Source organism: Gouania willdenowi, chromosome 4 (assembly GCF_900634775.1).
Source record: "Gouania willdenowi chromosome 4, fGouWil2.1, whole genome shotgun sequence".
Taxonomy (NCBI): domain Eukaryota; kingdom Metazoa; phylum Chordata; class Actinopteri; order Blenniiformes; family Gobiesocidae; genus Gouania; species Gouania willdenowi.
In genome coordinates, this window is record NC_041047.1 from 34,670,043 (window position 1) to 34,689,825 (window position 19,783).

General features: G+C 42.0%; 3 protein-coding genes across 4 annotated transcripts in view; all 3 read right to left on the reverse strand.

Annotated features, from left to right (window-relative positions):
- Nucleotides 1-4,308, reverse strand: LOC114461417 (uncharacterized). The gene is made up of 2 exons (XM_028443456.1): nt 3,733-4,308; nt 1-2,662 (listed from the first exon to the last, which is right to left on the reverse strand). The coding sequence occupies exons 1-2, from the start codon at nt 3,763-3,765 to the stop codon at nt 932-934; spliced, it is 1,764 nt and encodes a 587-aa protein (XP_028299257.1). The 5' UTR covers nt 3,766-4,308; the 3' UTR covers nt 1-931.
- Nucleotides 3,820-12,109, reverse strand: LOC114462214 (uncharacterized). The gene is made up of 3 exons (XM_028444910.1): nt 11,997-12,109; nt 4,603-8,547; nt 3,820-3,931 (listed from the first exon to the last, which is right to left on the reverse strand). The coding sequence occupies exons 2-3, from the start codon at nt 8,520-8,522 to the stop codon at nt 3,820-3,822; spliced, it is 4,032 nt and encodes a 1,343-aa protein (XP_028300711.1). The 5' UTR covers nt 8,523-8,547; nt 11,997-12,109.
- Nucleotides 12,084-19,783, reverse strand: part of scinla (scinderin like a) — a 16,062-nt gene continuing 8,362 nt past the window's right edge. For both annotated transcript variants that reach the window (XM_028443455.1, XM_028443454.1), the window contains 9 exons: nt 19,494-19,709; nt 19,290-19,423; nt 19,130-19,220; nt 17,715-17,888; nt 17,439-17,613; nt 17,246-17,361; nt 14,525-14,602; nt 14,399-14,459; nt 12,084-13,282 (listed from right to left, as the gene is read on the reverse strand). In XM_028443455.1, the coding sequence (XP_028299256.1) occupies nt 13,116-13,282; nt 14,399-14,459; nt 14,525-14,602; nt 17,246-17,361; nt 17,439-17,613; nt 17,715-17,888; nt 19,130-19,220; nt 19,290-19,423; nt 19,494-19,709 (1,212 nt within the window). In that variant the 3' untranslated portion in view covers nt 12,084-13,115. The remainder of the gene's footprint in view (nt 13,283-14,398; nt 14,460-14,524; nt 14,603-17,245; nt 17,362-17,438; nt 17,614-17,714; nt 17,889-19,129; nt 19,221-19,289; nt 19,424-19,493; nt 19,710-19,783) is intronic.

Below are 19,783 nucleotides of genomic sequence, written 5' to 3' on the forward strand. Positions count from 1 at the left end.
TTAATAGTTAATATATTTTATTAAAGGTTTCACAAAAATTAAACAAAAAGAAAATCAAAAGTCAATCACAAGTTTCAAAGTATCAAAGTCCTGAACTGACAGCCGACAAGAACGGACAGGGGCCTGCCGAACAACTAGAATGTCCGTCTCTAAAAAGCTCTCCCTCTAAAAGCTCCCGTTCTTAAAAATCAGTGAGATATATATAGCAAGAAGCGTGGCGTGATAGTGTGTCATAATTCATGCCCTGACCGCCTTAGCGAATAGGAAAAGAGAATACAAGTTCATTTTTTTTTTTTCAATGCCTTACTGGTGTAACAGATGCTTCAAGTTCACTCAGATGTCATGGCATACAAGAGTACAAAAGGTTATGCATATATGCAGATGTCATGGTTCAACGGGAGTACAACAGTGTAAAAGGTTGCACAAGGCGTTTTAGCAAAACACAGTATCCCTTTTTTATGAAAATAGAAGTATTAGCACCAGATGGTCATAACTTTTCTTGTGTAACATTTTTCCTATCATTTTTTATAATAATGGCAGTTTAATAGGCGTGACACATCAGGACAGGCATATAGCTGTAGTGGTTAAATAAACACTTCTTTGCAGAATAATGAATGAATGATTAATACACACAACGTACAACATCCTCCTTATTAATCATCATGAGCATATATGACCGGCATCGGTCAGAGCTGTCGCCCGCCGGGTGTTTCCAGAGTAGCCACCCCCGTCTAGGGTGTCAACCCCTTACGGAATTACTTCTCAGAGCCTGCTGGCATCCGAGGCCCCTTGTGGCGGGGTGAGACCCTCCTTCACAACCGACATAACGACACCCCTGACGTCTTCCAGTATGACGCTGAGAACCGAGAACGCCCGCTCCAGTCTTTCCAGACTGTCATCAGTCGGGGCAGGTGTCACTGTCTCTATGCCTTCATTGGGGGCCTCCCCCCCCCCTTTCACCCACGAATGTCTCTGCACCCAACAGCTCCGCCCCATCATCATCCGATTCATTTTCCAGCGGGGGAAAGCAGTCAGCCACTTCTTCAGCAGACTCGACTTTCATCACAGTGGGGAAGGGGGATATTCTGGCCACCCTTTCGGCAAAGAAGATCTCTCCTGTGTTGTCATCTCTCTCCCATTCCATCTCCATACACGCAGGAGACTGTGAGACAGCACGAGGAGGTGACACAGACAGGGCCTCAGTCAGAGTCATTCTCTCCTTTTTCCACTCCGGACCCATATCATCTCCATCCTCTCCTCGTCTTTTAGCGGGGGAACCAACTCCAGCTTTTTCATCTCCTGAAGAAGAATCACTTCCCTCCCCGTCCTCAATGCTAAGTTTCTCTTCTATGTCTTTATCATCACTCATGCTCCACCCTAATGCCAGGAACCGAGCCACGGCAGGAATTTTGGACATATCCCCACATCTGTTTTTTTCAAGGATGTTGTTTTTTCTGTTTTGTTTTTGGTAACGTTTCTGGTAAAACGAGATGTAGTCACTCCCGATGTTAATTGTCTCCATTCCATCGCCTAACTCCCTCACCTGTCTGAGTGCAGTAAAATTAACTTTCCTTGCTTCTGCTCTCGTCATTAGGTAAAGATGGGGGTTCAGGTAACTCATCCTTCCCTCAGTAATTTCACTGAAGAAATAAGGAGTATCCCTGTCCGGATAGGGGTAATTCCCCAGGGTCAAGGGTGTCTCATAGACTTTTTTATTGCGGGGCACCCAAGCATCCCCCCAGTACGTTAAATCAGGACCCCCGCAATCAGTGGATCTAAGATCCCGCGAGTTCAGGGGGTCGCTTTCCATTCTGACCCTGTCACATGTCATAGAAGCAGACCACCTCCTCCCCGTGTGGCACCAGCGTGTGCTGCCTCGTAAACCCCAGCTTATCCTTTCCGATTGCTTTTTGTAATCGGGGTGCCTAGCGGCCATTTCCCTATCGTTCCATCTCACTGAAGGTTCTGGTGTCATTAAAAATAACCTCTGCCCGAAAAGCCAAAATGGGCACCCCCCATCCTGTGGGTTGATTAACACTTCCCACAACTCTATTCCCATTCGAGGATGCAACTCATACAAGGGCAAAAAGCCAGTTGTATCAGTTTCAAAAGCCTCTGCCATTGTGGCCCCATTTGGTATCATCACGTCACACGGTAGAACCCCTGGGTGCCAATGCAGGGGTTTGTCTTCTGAAATAAAGGGATCACCGTCAACATCTAATTCCAAACAGGCAGATCTGTACTCTCTGTTTTCGTTTTGGATCAATAAACCTTTGGACATGATCATTGTAGTCTTTATATTCTTATTTTCTCTTTGGGCCCCATTAATTCTAATCCATGCTGGTGTAGGGAGATTTAGTCCCACGCACCTACGGAAAGGGTATGGCGTGTCATTTAAATATCCATCTTGTCCCCTTATTCCTGAGGTATCCCAAATCACTTTGCGCAACTCTCCATTTCTCCCATCAGATCTATACTTGTTAAGCCTGAAAGACATCCAAAACCAGGCATCGTCATTAATTTCTCTCATTTTACTGACGCCCACAGGAGCATAATCCCTTGGGGATCTCTCGTGCTCTGCATCCGCAATCCTTATTTGTTTGGTGTACCATTCTGCTTTTTCTGGTAGAAGTGTCATGTCGCGGGGCACCAATTTTCCGTCCTATGATGGGGGAGGAGAATTCAAACATTAGCATGAAATTAAATATTATGCAAGGGGATTCCTCCCCTGTCAATAACATTTCTATCCCGTACTATCAATCTTTTATGGTGATTTATTCCTATGACGAACCCCACAAAGGCTATGGCCAAAACTTGTGTAGGTTGTCCCATAGTTATCATGATGATTCCTGAGAAGATAAAAAACCCCCATGTTATTGCTAAATTTTTTGTCATTTTTTTGCTGAGGGCCGATCCCTTTTTGTACATAGCTATTAATATTAATAGAAAACAAATTGAATATATACCTGCGCCTATAAAACGAAAGTGGTTAACTCTTGTTGTCTTTATCCTAACTATAGTTAAAATTATATCTAGGATGTATATAACTGTGGTCGCAATCCAGAATTCATCCTGCCAATTGCGGGTAGGGAGGCCACCAAATAAAATGTAAAAAATTACTAAGGAGGTATGTAAAGGTGTGATTCTCAGCAGGAATCTTCTGAGAATACCCACCACAATTATCATAATTGATGAGGTTAAAACTTTTATCCATTCAATTAAGTTGTTTCTCCTCGCTATCAAAATCAATAGACATGCTATTATGGCCAGCAGAAAGAAGTCTGCGTTAATTTTTAGAATTATATTCTCATGGCTGACAGCTGGGTTTTCGTTAAGTGCCAGTGTCATTGCCTCACAATTTTCCAATTGCTTTGCACAAAGTTGCCAGTCTATTATTCTTTCTGTGTTATTTTGAATTTCACTGTCATGACACAACATCAGTTGTATTAAACAGCGGAACACAAGTGTATCATCCGAAGGGACATAGTGGTGGCAGTAGGCAGTTAGTGCCTCAGTTGTTGTCAGTCGATTTTTCTCACACTTTTCCCATTCCTTACTACAAAATTCCCAATCCATATTCGTATTTGTGTTGTTTCTTAATATTTTTGTTGTATTAGCATAGCACAATATCAGTTGTATTAAACAGCTGAAAACCAGTGTACCCTCTAAAGGTTTATTTAGTGCCGTGCTGCAAGGCATAGGTGTGGATGTGAGAGTTGTTGTTATATTTACCGGATGGTAGAAATTGGGTGTTGCTTCAGCCATTTCTATTCTCCTTTTATCTGGTCAGGTCTCTGTCAGTCGCCTGTTAGCTGCTTATCAGTTCTCCTGCAGGTCGTTTCCTTGTGCAAGAGTAACGAAAGGCGCCTCATGGGCAGTATATATCTCTTGAGAGGAGCCCTCTATTCCCCCCCCGTGGGCGGGGAACGCCCTGTCAACGCCCAATCTTATGATGTTTTTTACGCCTTTGCTGAGCAGGAGGCCCCTGGTTAAAGGGCCTCTCCTTTCTTCCTAAAACGATGCCTTTTCTTCTTCTTTTGTATTTCTTTGTCCAACTTCCTGGCAGACTGAGTCACTAATGTTTCGTGTCTTCTATCTGCTCTACTAAATGCCCAGTTGCACATTTTTCTGCAGCAATTTAAAATTGCTAATATTTTTCCTACTACTGCCAAAAATATTATACCCCCAATAGCTAGCATTATCCATTTAAGGTACCACATTATTTCTTTGGTCCACCACCAAACATTTTGAGCAGTTTCAACCACTCCCTTTTTTACTCCCTGTACGGCGACCCCGATCATCATAGCCCCAAACATCCTCCAACCTGGCAGGCCTGTCCCCCTTTTTTCCATACTCTTTTCTCTATAACTATGCTTCCCTATTGCTTCACAGTTAAAAACATCATCCGAGGCCTCCAGTACAATTCTTGAGTTATCGATTTCTGTCACTGCACAATTCCTCACAGTATCAGTTGGGATATACCATGGGCTATCTTCTTTTAGTTTCATTTTTGTATTATCATTTTTCCATTCCTGAAAAATTGGAACAGTTTTCTCCCTATTTTTTAATTTGTTTCCATCACAAAGCACATTTCTAACAAACCTCAATCTATCATACATCAATCCTCCTATGTCTATTCCCTGTAACCATCCGACAGACGCCACATGGGATGGCCAGTGAGGTACCCTCACATGCTTTCCGGGAATCACACACATCCCTCTTCTGTTCTCTGTCAGCATATCGTGTGATGCAAAGGCATATGTGGAATTTACAGTTTTCTTTAGTTCCTGTATTAGAGTTTCATCTTTAAGACACTCCCATTCGCCTCCTCTCATCCTACAAGGTTGCCATTCAACTTCAGCTGTATTCCATATATTTTCTACATAAGTCTCACCATTCTTTATTACTGGTTTCTTTCCAATTATTCTCGCACCTGCCGCCTCTGTAATCGTCAGATTCCATGATTCATCTTCGTGAGACCAGCGAAGCTGATGCCATTGAGCATCAGGAGTTAGTGGCAACCATTTCTTAAATATTGTCTCATTATCCTTTTCGCCGTTCCAATCATTTATGGGTGCCGTGAGGAATAATGATCTCTCGGTGGTATAGAGGAAAGTCATTTGATAGGGGAACGGTGACTGTATGAAGTCTTGCCAATTCCATTCACCCTGGTGTTTGTGATGCTTTTTAATTGTGTGCAAAAAGTCTGGGAGTAGATGGCGGATTTTCCTATCTTCATTTGTTAATGTATATTTTTTTGCAGCTAATTTTTCTGCCCAAGGTTTAATCCAGATTTCACCTGTACTCTCTGTATTCTCATATTCTATTCTTTGTAAAAATGCTTTGTATGCCTTATACATTTTCATCACATCCATCCACTCTTGTCTCTTTCCAAAAGTAGTTTTTGTCAGGTACGAATAAAAGAACTGCATCTGCCAACGTATATGCATGTCCTCTATTAATATGCGCATCTCTTCTGGCAAAAACTCCTTCCTTGCTTCTCCCCATTCTGTCATATTTTCTACCCTGATCTCATCAGAGAAACTCCCCAAATCCTTCTTAACTTCTATTTTTCCTTTCCAATCAAAGGTGTTCCTCTCATTAAAAAATTCCAAACCGTCATGGTCTTCGGGAGGCAATGGATAAGCCAAAAATTTATGTAACACCGACCCATCCTCCCTAGGGATTGCTATCAGGTGCGGAATCACTAAGACTCCCATTACAGCCGAATCAAAACTATTCCAGCCTTCATTCTGTCCCAGTAATAAACCTGCTAATTGACTCCATTCCCAGGCTTCAAAGAATGCAGAGGGCCTCATCTTTGCTTCCTTTCTTAGTTCTGTGAGATTTATAGGTAGGTGTCCGCTGCAGTTCCACATCGCCTCTTCCCATAAATCACTTCTAAACGGTTCTTCAGCTACCTTTCTGCTGGTGTTGCTGAAGACCACTTCCAGTATTAATTTATATGCATTCGTAGCCTGCGTCAAATCAACCCCAAGTGTGAGAGACATACATCTCCTTGCCTTTACCCACCATGCTGTTTGGTTAATTTCTACCCATTTTTTGTATTTATTTTGTGTCATCATAGGTACCGTTATCCCAACAATTTGCCTAAAACAGCTACCCCCTTTGTCGGTGGGATTAAGATTCCTTCCATTTTTTGCATATCTACTCTGGCATAACAGATCATTTTCCTGATGCTCATCCGTCTCATACCACATGATTCTTTGTTGAACCTTAGGAAATTTCTGAAGAAATTTCATCATCTCAGGACCTTTTGTATGTCTTTTGTGACGAGCAGGATTTTCCCCTGCGTTATGCTTTTCTGAAGGTAATACAAACAATAGCCACTTCCAATAGACTCCTCTAAGCGCGGAATTAGCAGTAAAACAGTCTTCACTACTTCTATTGCATATTCCTAATCCTTCGGCAGTATTGATATGTGGGTATAACGTTGGTATCACATGGGTGTCAGGTGCCACACTGGATGCCCACATTGGCGTTGTATTATAGGCATTAAGGTAAAAACATTGTTTGACTTCCTCCTCCTTATAAAGTCCCAACTCAACTGACTTATCGCCATTGGTCAATCTTCTCACCGGAATTTGGTTGTAATAGAAAACGCAATGTCTTAAAGGATTTCTGTCATCGTTTCCCTGTGTAATCCAATATTTCCTCCCTTGAATCCGTGACAGACTATCATTCCTTGTACGATATTGGTTCCCATTTAATTCTTTATCCCAAAATTCCTGCATCATTATTTTGTCCAAAATAGTCTCCTGTAACTTTATTGATTTACACTGCGTCCCATTACCATATGTGAAATTCCTAGTCCAATTACTTGTCACATCTTTCCATTTCTGGAAAATGTTGACATACCATTTTACGGCGTCCACGCTACATTTTTGTCCCCTATATTTTCCAATACCACGTTTCCATCTAATTTTCTTTGAGCTCTCCTTGTCTTTTTGTATTGCAAACCCCGGGGTCACCAATGGCATAGTCCTAATGTCATAAACCAGAGCCTTATTTTCTAAAGATTCTATTTTAAAATTACCAAAAACCTCTTCATTAATCGCATACGGATATTTTACAATGCTATACTGTTCTTCTGTGATCTCATCATGAGATGGAACATTCCACACGGAGTGTTCGTCTATTTTTTGGCATGTTTTATACATACCGAACTTCTCTTTAGTTATTTCCCATTTTTTCCTTATTATCTGGCTATAAGCTTGATACCTGCATTCTATTGAAGTATTCCTCCTTTCTATCCCTGACAGGATCAAATATCCCTCCTTTTCACTAATACGACTCTTTCTCACAACAAATCCTTCTTTATTAGTATTGCCATAAATCTCCTCATAATCTTCCCACGTGTATATTTTCATGTCCCCACTTACTGCCTCACACATGTTTTTATAGGCCACTCTTGAGAGTTGTTCCATTATCCTCATTATCATTTCCTCACAGCATGGCCCCTGATAAGCCTCAAAGGTTATCTTGCATCCGTTAAGTTTCATTGTTTCCATTTTCTTTACACACTTCTTACTTCCTTTATTTGTTATATTACCATTTGTACTGTCTAATGCAGCCGTCGGGGGAGTTGTTGTGTTTATCTTCCTTATAGGTGACTCAGGTGAAATTTTACTTTGTGGCTTTGTAATGTTTATACTCACTAATCCCGTTGGAGACAGTGTTTGCTCCTCCTTTGACCTTACACCCCGTGGGTGCGGGAACAGAGAAATACATCCCTCTATTGCATAGCCTATTTCTCCTTTATAGTCACTCAGGCCCCTTTTAACCATTTCTAACTTTATAAGTCTTATTTTCCTGCATATTTCCTCCCCTTTATCCATAAGATTTTCCATTAAAGCTGTGTTGTTTCTTAGCACCAGCTTTTTCCACATTAATTCCTTTAGGCATTTGTCAGGCCGATTTGACCTCGGGTGTTGGTCATATTCAATGCAGCTAAGCCGCCTATTCTCATCTCCCTCATTATGCCCTTGTTTTAATTTATGATCCGTAATTTCAGGGAGAAAAAATTCCCTGTCACATCTTCCCACCAAGCCTCGGGTGAGAGCTAGGAATTGGATCCCTCCTCTTATGTATCTCTCTTGATCAAAGACCATCTTTCTCCCAGTGCCAAAAGGGATGGGGATCTCTACCTCTGCCCTGGGTGTATATACATTACATGATTTACACCTAACCAGTTTCTCTTTAACCACTCGTTTAATGGAACCTGTCCTCCCTAGTTCCATCCATGTCCTGACTCCAATTGCCGTTAATAGGCCGAGGAGTGTCAATATCAGAAAGATTACAACGGCCTTACTGATTATCCCTATTTTTGATTTTTCATCCCATCTCCGCCTCCATTCCTTTCTTTTCCTATTCTTTTCGGCTATGGCGTAAGGTTTAAGTCTGTTTTCTTTGATATCCTTGATATAATCTCTTTCCCATAATACCTTTCTAGCCTCCTTATCATAATGTCTTTTATTCCAAATTAGGTGGAGCCGTTCCATTCTTCCGATGGGATGACTTCTCTCTCTGTAACGAGAATAGTACCACAATTATTTCCTTATATTATTCACATCTTTCCATTTCTATTTTTATCTCTCTATATTTTTTTTTTTTTTTGACGCTATTCATTATCAGATTCGTTTTCCTGTGGTCTTTTTACATCTCTTTCTTCACTAAAGACAAGCTTTCTCCTCGATCCTTCCTTTTCCTTATTATTATGTGCATTCACAGGAGCATCCACCCAAGTCTCCCTTGGTTTTTCATCTACTCCCGTGATGCCATCATCATTTCTCCTAGCTTTTCACCTATGTTTGTGAGTTCTACTTTATCTTTAGCAAACCTCCGTTTAGTTTTAGAAATTCGGCAGGCCCCAGCCAACTCTATCCCTGCCATCTTTCTCATCCATCTGAGACAGAACACTCCTTCCATACACAGACAACACTTTCCCGGTTGATACTCCCTCTCCGTGGGAAGAGAACCAGGAAAATGTCCTGGAAACAGCACACGTACCGTTATTATCTCATCCACGGAGCAGAGAGCATCACCAATCCCATGGTCAGGTGGGCTCGGTCCAGTAAGACCTGGTAAAACTCATCAGCCTCCGAAGGGTGATATGGAACCTCCCAAGTGGGGAGAACCGCTTCTTCCACCTCAGTTTTTTGAAGTCATAAGTTCGGAGGCCCTGTTGGAATTGTGTCCTGCCTATCAATCCCTTTTACATCATTATTCCTTAAACCGCCTTTTAACTCGGACTTGCTGGGGGTGATATTTTTCCTCCATCCGTAATGTATATTACGTTACCTTCCTGTCGGTCGATTACCCGGAATTCTTTTCCGTTTTTTATCCACCTGTCTTTTGCCTGTAACACAGGATAATTCTGGGTCAATCTGGTAACTGTTTTTGATGTTTAGGCTGGCTTAATATTTGGTTGATGTAAAATAAATTGTCATGGCTCCACCAGTCTTTCCCTATCGCGGCTATTGCTTCTTTCGCTGATCTAACAGCTCGTTCCGCAACACCGTTTGTATTGGATTGGTATGTGATCGCAAGAACGTATTCTATTTGAAGATCATACAACAGTTTCTGGAACTTTGACTCAGAGAACATTGTGGCATTATCACTTTTTACTTCTGTTATTGTCATCTTTCCCTGTAGATATGACAGCGAGCATTTTTCTGCCTCTTCTTCCTGCATTTTTACTATCTGACCATAATGTCTCAATTTTTTCTCCGTATAGCTTAGCTCCTGTCTGTACTGATCTACTTGTTCCTGGAAAGATTGTTTTTGTAATTCTGAATCAAGCCTTCTCTTTTCCTCAGCTGATCTATTTACTATTTCTCCTTCCCTTATTTGAATATCCTTTTCAGCTTCTAATTTCTGCAAATCCTGGAGATGTCGTTCCTGATCCACTTTCTCTTTTTTCCTCCTTTCCTTATCAGCATTCCTTTGCTCTTCCTCTGCCGTTTCACATCTTAATTTTAATTGCTCTAATTTACTCTCTAGGAGAGCTTCTCTTTCTCTGCTCTCATTATTGTTTGGCCTTGTCTTATCTTTACACTGACGATAGGCTTCTGCAGCTCTCCTCTCTAACCACATCTGTTGTGCATTATCCTCCCTGAAAGGCACAAGCCCTTCATCATCCTCCTCTTCACTCCCGGAGCTGCCTCCCTCATCCTCAGTAGTTACTAAGTATTTACTACTTAGACCTCCGTCTCCCTCTTCTATTAGTGCATCTATTATGCCCTCGTCTGTGAAATAAGGGGCTGAGGGAGTAAGAGGCATTATTTGTGTAATTATTGTACTGTACGGCGATGCTCCCGCTTGTGGTTCTTCATATGGAGGTGGCTTTGCTGTTTTTATTTGACCCTTGCCTCCGTCTCTTCCTATTGTATCAGGCCTTGCGCCCCTCTCTGCTGATTTTGACCTTGGCCGCGTCTTTGACAACACCTTTAATCCTTCTATTTTGTAGCCGAGGTCCTCCTCAGGTATTTTTGCTATTTTTGTATGATGCAGAGACAGGAGGGTGTTTGCTTCTTGAAATTTTTCTCTGGTTTGTAGGACCCATATAATTCGACGTCCTGCACCTTTGCTTAACCAATTCCTCATAGCTTCATATATCATTATCCTGGCCATATTGTCGGGATATCCGAACAATCCGTCTCCCCACGTAGTGGTTACCACTGTTTTTGTTTCTACCGCTTCGAAGACAGCTTCCAATGTTTCTCCTAATTCGTCCCAACTTAATTTTGGATCTTTATCATAAAAACGAGAGTAATACCCATTAACTATCGCTATTACCCCATCATTTTTAATTTCCTCTTTTTCTATCCTTACTTCGTTTGCCGTTTTTCTGGAATACTTTCCTGTCTTAATATCTCTCCTGTTTATATCCTTATTGACTGAGATGGGCCATCGTGTGGCTACCCATCTTGCTACTCCGCCACCGTCTTCCCCACTGGGATTTCTCGGGTTTAGAATAGTACATTTTGGCCCTGATATTTCTGCCACCAATGTGTCTCCTAGGTTTGCTCTTACTGTTGTAATCACGTCATTGAATCTCACAGTTTCAATCTCTCTGCTAAGTACCCTAGTACCGGTGGAGCCTGTTGACAATCCTCCTGTCGAAACTCTTCGAACAGGAGAAAAAAATGGGGAGGTAACTCCCTCCGCCATTGCTTTATCTTACGTTCGTGTCAAAGTATTCCCGTAAGCGGAGACTGAGGTATCTCCTTGAGAAGAGGGCTTCAATAGCCTTTTTCCCCTCTGATTCCACGCGTGTTTGAATAGGCTTACCTCAACCTGATTCTTTTAATAAAGGAAACCTTTCTGATTTCGTGTTCAAAGTGTTAGACCTCACACTTCTAATCTCTCACTCTTTTTCTTTGCACACTCTGCTGTCCAGGGTGATCAGTCCTGCCAGAGTAACAATTACTAAAGAGCTGGAGATTTTTCCACTACTTTCGTACTGAGTTATCCTTTATTCCTCATAGGGTGAAAGTCAATCGATTCACCCTCCTCCTACCAAGCAGTATGGTAGGGAAATGAGACTCTCTCTCTACTCCTTTATTTAGGGACACTCCGTAGGTTTTCTAATTAGACTCGGTACTCGTTTTATTTTTCCCGGACTAATAGGTTAACTTAGTCGAGCTCCACGTATGGGCGCCATGTCGTTAGCCCGCGGGACTTTATAACGGTAGGGGATCTAAAACTGCCGTTCTTAATACAAGAATTCCCCCTCTACCTTGTCACCGAGGCTGGCTGCCTATCCTTTATTATTGTTTTCTAATAAAAGATAAGACTAATTGTACCTCCTCTTATAGGAAGTCTAAGAGTCGTCTCGCTATTTTGTGGGATTGATATTAAGACCCACCGAGTGTAGGTCAAAGCTGGAAACAATTCTTTTTTACAACAGTATGAGCTAGCCCCCCCCCTTTCCCTTCTCTGTGAGGAAAGGAACCGAGGGGGCTTTCACTTACCAGAGGTCTAGGAGTGTATCTTTTTCAAAACCCGGGCGCTGTCTCAGGTGGATGATTGCAGGCGGTTAATTTACTCAAGAAGGCTTCTTAATAGTTAATATATTTTATTAAAGGTTTCACAAAAATTAAACAAAAAGAAAATCAAAAGTCAATCACAAGTTTCAAAGTATCAAAGTCCTGAACTGACAGCCGACAAGAACGGACAGGGGCCTGCCGAACAACTAGAATGTCCGTCTCTAAAAAGCTCTCCCTCTAAAAAGCTCCCGTTCTTAAAAATCAGTGAGATATATATAGCAAGAAGCGTGGCGTGATAGTGTGTCATAATTCATGCCCTGACCGCCTTAGCGAATAGGAAAAGAGAATACAAGTTCATTTTTTTTTTTTCAATGCCTTACTGGTGTAACAGATGCTTCAAGTTCACTCAGATGTCATGGCATACAAGAGTACAAAAGGTTATGCATATATGCAGATGTCATGGTTCAACGGGAGTACAACAGTGTAAAAGGTTGCACAAGGCGTTTTAGCAAAACACAGTATCCCTTTTTTATGAAAATAGAAGTATTAGCACCAGATGGTCATAACTTTTCTTGTGTAACATTTTTCCTATCATTTTTTATAATAATGGCAGTTTAATAGGCGTGACACATCAGGACAGGCATATAGCTGTAGTGGTTAAATAAACACTTCTTTGCAGAATAATGAATGAATGATTAATACACACAACGTACAACAATTATATACATACATCTATTGATATATTTGATGCTTTTTAATATTTAGCATCAAAAATACACATTGATGATAAATATAAGACTCTAGCCTAAAATAAAAATAGAAAGCCATCAATATTTGGTCAAATGCTTTATTTTAGAGATAAAAAACTATCCAAATTCTTCAGTGCAATGAAAACAGTGCAGAAAACCACAGGCTAATGCTATGCTAGGCTACTACAGCAGGACAGGGAACAAAAGAGGCTAATTTCCTGTTAATAATTGCTCCTTTGCATTGTAAAGCTCAGCCAAGTCCCGCCCCACCTCCTTAAGCTCAGCCCCGCCCCTAAAGCTAGTGATTTACCTCCCCATTACACCACTACTTGAGGTTTTAGTTTTTCCACCCTATCTAACTTTGTAGCTGGCGTTGGATGTTGTCCAGGAATGTGTTGTCCCACGCATCCGGGTTCCAGGCCTGGAACCAGCCGGTGAAGGTCAGAGGCTCCTCCCCCTGCTTCACGATGGTGATGGGGATGTCCTTACGGCCCGCGGGGTCTGAACTCAGGTAATCTGCAGCTGAGTAGAATCAAAACATTAGCATCTGGAACAGAAACCTACGCAGTAGCATTTATAGAACTAAAAGTATTTCACATGTAGGCTGTTAGTGTCACGATGGGGTTTTATTTTGGAGGGCAGGCAGGAGATCTTGGACCTGCTGACATGAGTATAAATGTGGAGGCTTGGGTTCACTTCAGTGCTGGGACATTACTTTTGCTGTGACTATGGTTCTTGGTTTTGCTTTTTGTGTTTTTCTGATTACCTCTGTCTCCCTGGAATGACCATGCCTATGAGAACAATAAATACGGGTATGATGCACCTGAGCTCCGCCTCCGTCCCTGCATTTGGGTCTGCACCCACACATGCCCATGACAGTTAGGGTAATAAAGCGTTTTAACCCCTTAACGCAAATGTGTCAAACTCAAGACCCGGGGGCCAAATGTGGTCCATTTAGCATGCAATTTGTCCCGCAGGAGAAAGTAAAAATAAAAACAGAGAAATCATGAATCATTGTATAAATAAAAATCTACAATATTTGCTGATGCTCACAGTTTTCCCGGTGCTTAATATACCACATGATTGCAGTCATTTTTTATGTTAAACTGTTGGGAAAAAAACTCAATTCTTACAAAAATCCTTCAATTTTTCTCAAATGACGACATAATTTTTCCCTTAATTTAATAGAAATTGGTCACAAATCCAGTTGGGCCTGATATCTGTCACTGATTGATCTGATAGTTTGGTTTCTTACATATTTTGTATTTTATGTATACGTAGAAGTGTAAACTATGGCACAATAATGTTGAAATGACTTGTTTCCCTGCATTAAATCTGTGGAACACTAGAGATCAAACTTCTCCATATTTGGCCCCCGAACTAAATGAGTTTGATGCCCTGACTAAACGTGAGGGTTTTTACCAGCGCTGTGATTTTGATCCTCCACGCTGTGATGAGTGGCTGTTCGACCAAATTGGAGAGAATTTACAAAATGTAGAACCTTGTACCGCCCCACATAAGCCGTCAGATGGGTCATGTCTAAATAATCATGAATAAAAGACGTAGTGGACGATGCCCCATATACCGGATGACCAGTCCACCACTGGTCACATGTGTAAGAAATAGAAGAATTCTTACCAATCTCCTGTGCCCCTTCTCTCTCAGTCTTATTGGCATTTTTCCCAATCCACAGAAACAGCTGAGGGGAAAAATAAAATAACCACATCAATCAAAGTCAATGGAAACACAGGTGATGTGATTTACCTGATCCCAGGTATCCAAAAGCATGACATCATCAGGAGCCAGATCCAACTGCTGGAATACTTCCGCCACCTCCTCGGCCTGGAGAAGGAACAGCACATTTCTAGTAACAGCATTTCTCAACTAAAGCAATAAAAGACTAGACCTGACAACCAAGAACATCAGAGAACATCAGGTTGGTCCTGAGATTAGGCAAATATTTAGTTTTAGACCTGCTATCATATCCTGCTCTAAAGCAGTGGTTCTCAATCTTTTTTACCCCCCAACCCCCAAAATAAAGGTCTCAGAGAGCGGGGACCCTCCAAAATAAAGGTCTCAGAGAGTGGGGACCCCCACTGTAGCTGAAGGTGGTTGAACACAGACATGAACATTGAAGAACAGTCATGTGGAGACAGGACCATCTATAAGGGGGAATAAAGGAGAGATTTTTGGGGTCCATCCATAAAGTCAGTAAAATGATGGTCTATTGTTCTATGAATCTGTGATAACCACATTTATTTATTCATCTGAATAATATCCACTGTTATCCAGGAACGTTAATTATTATTATTACAGTCATCTTAAAGATGACTATAATAACTGACATTAACCGTTAAAATATGGTGAGTTTGGTGGAGTTTCAGAAAAAGGATAAAAACTAGCAAAAATATGCTCAAATTGTTCAAAAAATAATCTTAGTTTCTTGAAGACAACTGGCAACTCTGAATAGGGTCCTAATCCCAAGACTGAGAACCCCTGCTCTAAACTAGCATAGCGTTATGCTCTAAACTAGCATAGCGTTATGCTCTAAACTAGCATAGCGTTATGCTCTAAACTAGCATACAGTTATGCTCTAAACTAGCATACAGTTATGCTCTAAACTAGCATACAGTTATGCTCTAAACTCGCATAGCGTTATGCTCTAAACTCGCATACAGTAATGCTCTAAACTCGCATACAGTTATGCTCTAAACTCGCATACAGTTATGCTCTAAACTCGCATACAGTTATGCTCTAAACTCGCATAGCGTTATGCTCTAAACTCGCATAGCGTTATGCTCTAAACTAGCATACAGTTATGCTCTAAACTCGCATAGCGTTATGCTCTAAACTCGCATACAGTTATGCTCTAAACTAGCATACAGTTATGCTCTAAACTAGCATAGAGTTATGCTCTAAACTCGCATAGCGTTATGCTCTAAACTCGCATACAGTTATGCTCTAAACTCGCATAGCGTTATGCTCTAAACTCGCATACAGTTATGCTCTAAACTAGCATACAGTTATGCTCTAAACTCGCATACAGTTATGCTCTAAACTCGCATACAGTTATGCTCTAAACTCGCATACAGTTATGCTCTAAACTAGCATACAGTTATGCTCTAAACTAGCATACAGTTATGCTCTAAACTAGCATACAGTTATGCTCTAAACTAGCATACAGTTATGCTCTAAACTAGCATACAGTTATGCTCTAAACTAGCATAGAGTTATGCTCTAAACTCGCATAGAGTTATGCTCTAAACTAGCATAGAGTTATGCTCTAAACTCGCATAGAGTTATGCTCTAAACTCGCATAGTTATGCTCTAAACTCGCATAGAATTATGCTCTAAACTCGCATAGAATTATGCTCTAAACTCGCATAGAGTTATGCTCTAAACTAGCATAGAGTTATGCTCTAAACTAGCATAGAGTTATGCTCTAAACTAGCATAGAGTTATGCTCTAAACTAGCATAGAGTTATGCTCTAAACTAGCATAGAGTTATGCTCTAAACTAGCATAGAGTTATGCTCTAAACTAGCATAGAGTTATGCTCTAAACTAGCATACAGTTATGCTCTAAACTAGCATACAGTTATGCTCTAAACTAGCATACAGTTATGCTCTAAACTAGCCTACAGTTATGCGCTAAACTAGCATAGAGTTATGCTCTAAACTAGCATAGAGTTATGCTCTAAACTAGCATAGAGTTATGCTCTAAACTAGCATAGAGTTATGCTCTAAACTAGCATACAGTTATGCTCTAAACTAGCATAGAGTTATGCTCTAAACTAGCATAGAGTTATGCTCTAAACTAGCATAGAGTTATGCTCTAAACTAGCATAGAGTTATGCTCTAAACTAGCATAGAGTTATGCTCTAAACTAGCATAGAGTTATGCTCTAAACTAGCATAGAGTTATGCTCTAAACTAGCATAGAGTTATGCTCTAAACTAGCATAGAGTTATGCTCTAAACTAGCATAGAGTTATGCTCTAAACTAGCATAGAGTTATGCTCTAAACTAGCATAGAGTTATGCTCTAAACTAGCATAGAGTTATGCTCTAAACTAGCATAGAGTTATGCTCTAAACTAGCCTACAGTTATGCGCTAAACTAGCATAGAGTTATGCTCTAAACTAGCATACAGTTATGCTCTAAACTAGCATACAGTTATGCTCTAAACTAGCATACAGTTATGCTCTAAACTAGCATAGAGTTATGCTCTAAACTAGCATACAGTTATGCTCTAAACTAGCATACAGTTATGCTCTAAACTAGCATAGAGTTATGCTCTAAACTAGCATAGAGTTATGCTCTAAACTAGCATAGAGTTATGCTCTAAACTAGCATAGAGTTATGCTCTAAACTAGCATAGAGTTATGCTCTAAACTAGCATACAGTTATGCTCTAAACTAGCATAGAGTTATGCTCTAAACTAGCATAGAGTTTAAAGCATTAAAAGTGAGGCTACCTAAAGTACTTACAATCAGTCTGCCGGTCTTGTTTGAACATCCAAAAAGTCGTGGAGGTATGACGATGTTCCTCAGGGCTCTAGAGGTCTGGTATGGCTTTTTCCCACCCAGTGCTTCCCAGAACTCATCTACAGTAGTCGGCAAAGAGAAAGTACACTATTGTCCACTGGCGTCTTCTATGAGCAGCACCAGTACTGAAGCTCACCTGGTTCCTGGTTCTCCTCCACGTCAGTGAGACTTCCACCCAACATGTTGGCCACATACTCAGCAGCCTCCAGCTCCTCCTCGTTGGATCCTTTCCCCTTCCACAGGAACAGGGACTCAGGGGTTTTCAGCACAAACACGTCATTGGTGTTCAGACACGTGGCAGTGGGCTCCACCTGACACACACACACGCACACACACACACACACACACTTGTAAAGTGGCCCATTTCACACCAGCGTCAGATAATATGCTGAGTGGAGTAAAGCAGTAGCACCTCAACAGCTCTTCCAACTTTGGTGGAGCTTTGGCGGATGTGGAAGAGTCGAGTACTTCCAGCCGGTGAGTCCTCAGCTTGATCGCGACTTGTTCCACCAAGATGGATGACCAGCGTCCTGTCCTTAAATAAGCTGACCAGATGAGCTGGCTCTTTGCCTTGTGGGACTCGAACCTGCAGAGACGACAACCTGTGAGCCTGCAACCGTCATGGTTGACATGACTCTGCAGCATCATGTGGACATCGAGGGCGGGGCCTCTGGACTGACAGACCGAGGTGGTCCTTCTATTGAACCTCTTAAGCCCCAGCATCTTTTCTCTGGACATCACATACCCTACATGGCTAAGTCATGTAGGGTATGTAGGGCACCTTAGAAGTTACAGACATTAAAATTACAATCCAGCTAGAACATAGAGTATTTTATTTTGAAAATAAGCAGCACCTCCAGATCTCAATCTATGGTTCTAGACCAGAAAATGATGGAGTGTCTTCTCTGGGTTGGGGATGAGATCCTGCACCCAGTTGTTGTTCATGAGTGAGGGAAGGAGAGTGAGAGACCTACAGGTGGATTGGTGCACCATCTACACTGATCAGTCTTGGTAAAGAGGGACAGCTCTGGATTTATTGGCGGATCTACGTTCCTACCCTCACCGACTGTATGTCATGAACTTTGGGTCGTGACCCAAAGAACAAGACGGTGGGTACAAGCGTTTCCTCCGTAGGGTGTCTGAGCTCTGCCTTAGAGATGGGGTGAGAAGCTCAGTCATCAGGAGGAGCTCAGAGTAGAGCCGCTGCTCCTCCGGATTGAGAAGAGCCAGATGAGATGGCTCGGGCACCTAAGTATGCCCCCTGTATGCCTCCCTGGTGAGGTGTTCAGGATAGAGACCCTGAGAAAGACCCAGGACACGCTGCAGAAACGATTGGCACGTTTCCATTGAGCAGAAACCTGACACGTGAAACTACCAGACTCTACGGATTGCACTTTTTTGCTGCCATCTTCACAAGATCGCCAAGAGAAATCAATGGTGGCCAAATGCTTCCTCTGTGTGTGTGAGTTGATGACTACGCTGGGATGATTCTCTGAACCAATCAGTGTCTGCTTTGAGCCTACGTCACATTTTCAGACCAGGGCTGCTTTTTATGGAACCTCAACAAAGGAGGTACTAAAAAAGCAGCCCTGGTACCATGAAGGAGAAACGGGAAAAAGGAGAGTAGAGCTGATACCGGCAGTGGAAATGCTCCATGTGTCTCTCTGCTGGTCTGGGAATGCATCGGAATCCCCCGAGAGGAGCTGGAAGAAGTGGGTAGGGAGAGGAAAGCCTGGGCCTCCCTGCTAAGAATGCTGCCCCTATGACCCGACCACAGATGAGCAGCAGAAGATAGAATCATTGTCCTAGTGCCAGGTAGTTTCTCACCTGTGTAGGAGCTCCATTCATGGAATCGTCCAGGTAGACGGTGAGAATGGCCGAGGCCGCCAACTCATCTTGGCTGCAGTTTAGGCCCTGCCTGAACCAAAGTAGGGGGTAGTGAGTGAGATGGTCAGAATTCAGCTTTAGAGGAAAATGTTTCACCAACCAAGTATAGATGATGTGCTTCTTTCTCCCATCATCAGTGTACGTGTACAGTACCAAGTAACAGTCGCCTCCAAAGAACTGTCCATAGGTGGATGGATCCACAAGCTTTTTATCATCACCTTCCACACGCCAGATCTGCACAGGATCACCGCTGTTAAACACACACAATCGCACCCAGAGGAGATCCCAGTGTTTAAATCTGTACCGTAACTTCTCCAGATCCATCATCCACCATCCCATGCTGGGCAGCCATTTTTTTGTTGTCATGGAGCGCTTCAGCGTCAAAAGGAATCTGCTCCACCTGGGCGATGCGCCCCCTGTTGACAGGCTTGGTTGGATCTGTGGTCTCATCTTTGTCCAACCAATCAGGGAAGAACTGTTTAAAAGTAGCATCCTCACTTCCTCCTTTTTGTACATAAATCTGTTCATGGCACAAAAACATAAAGAAACACCTTCATGAAAACATCAGCATGTCAGGACGGACAAAAGTTGGAT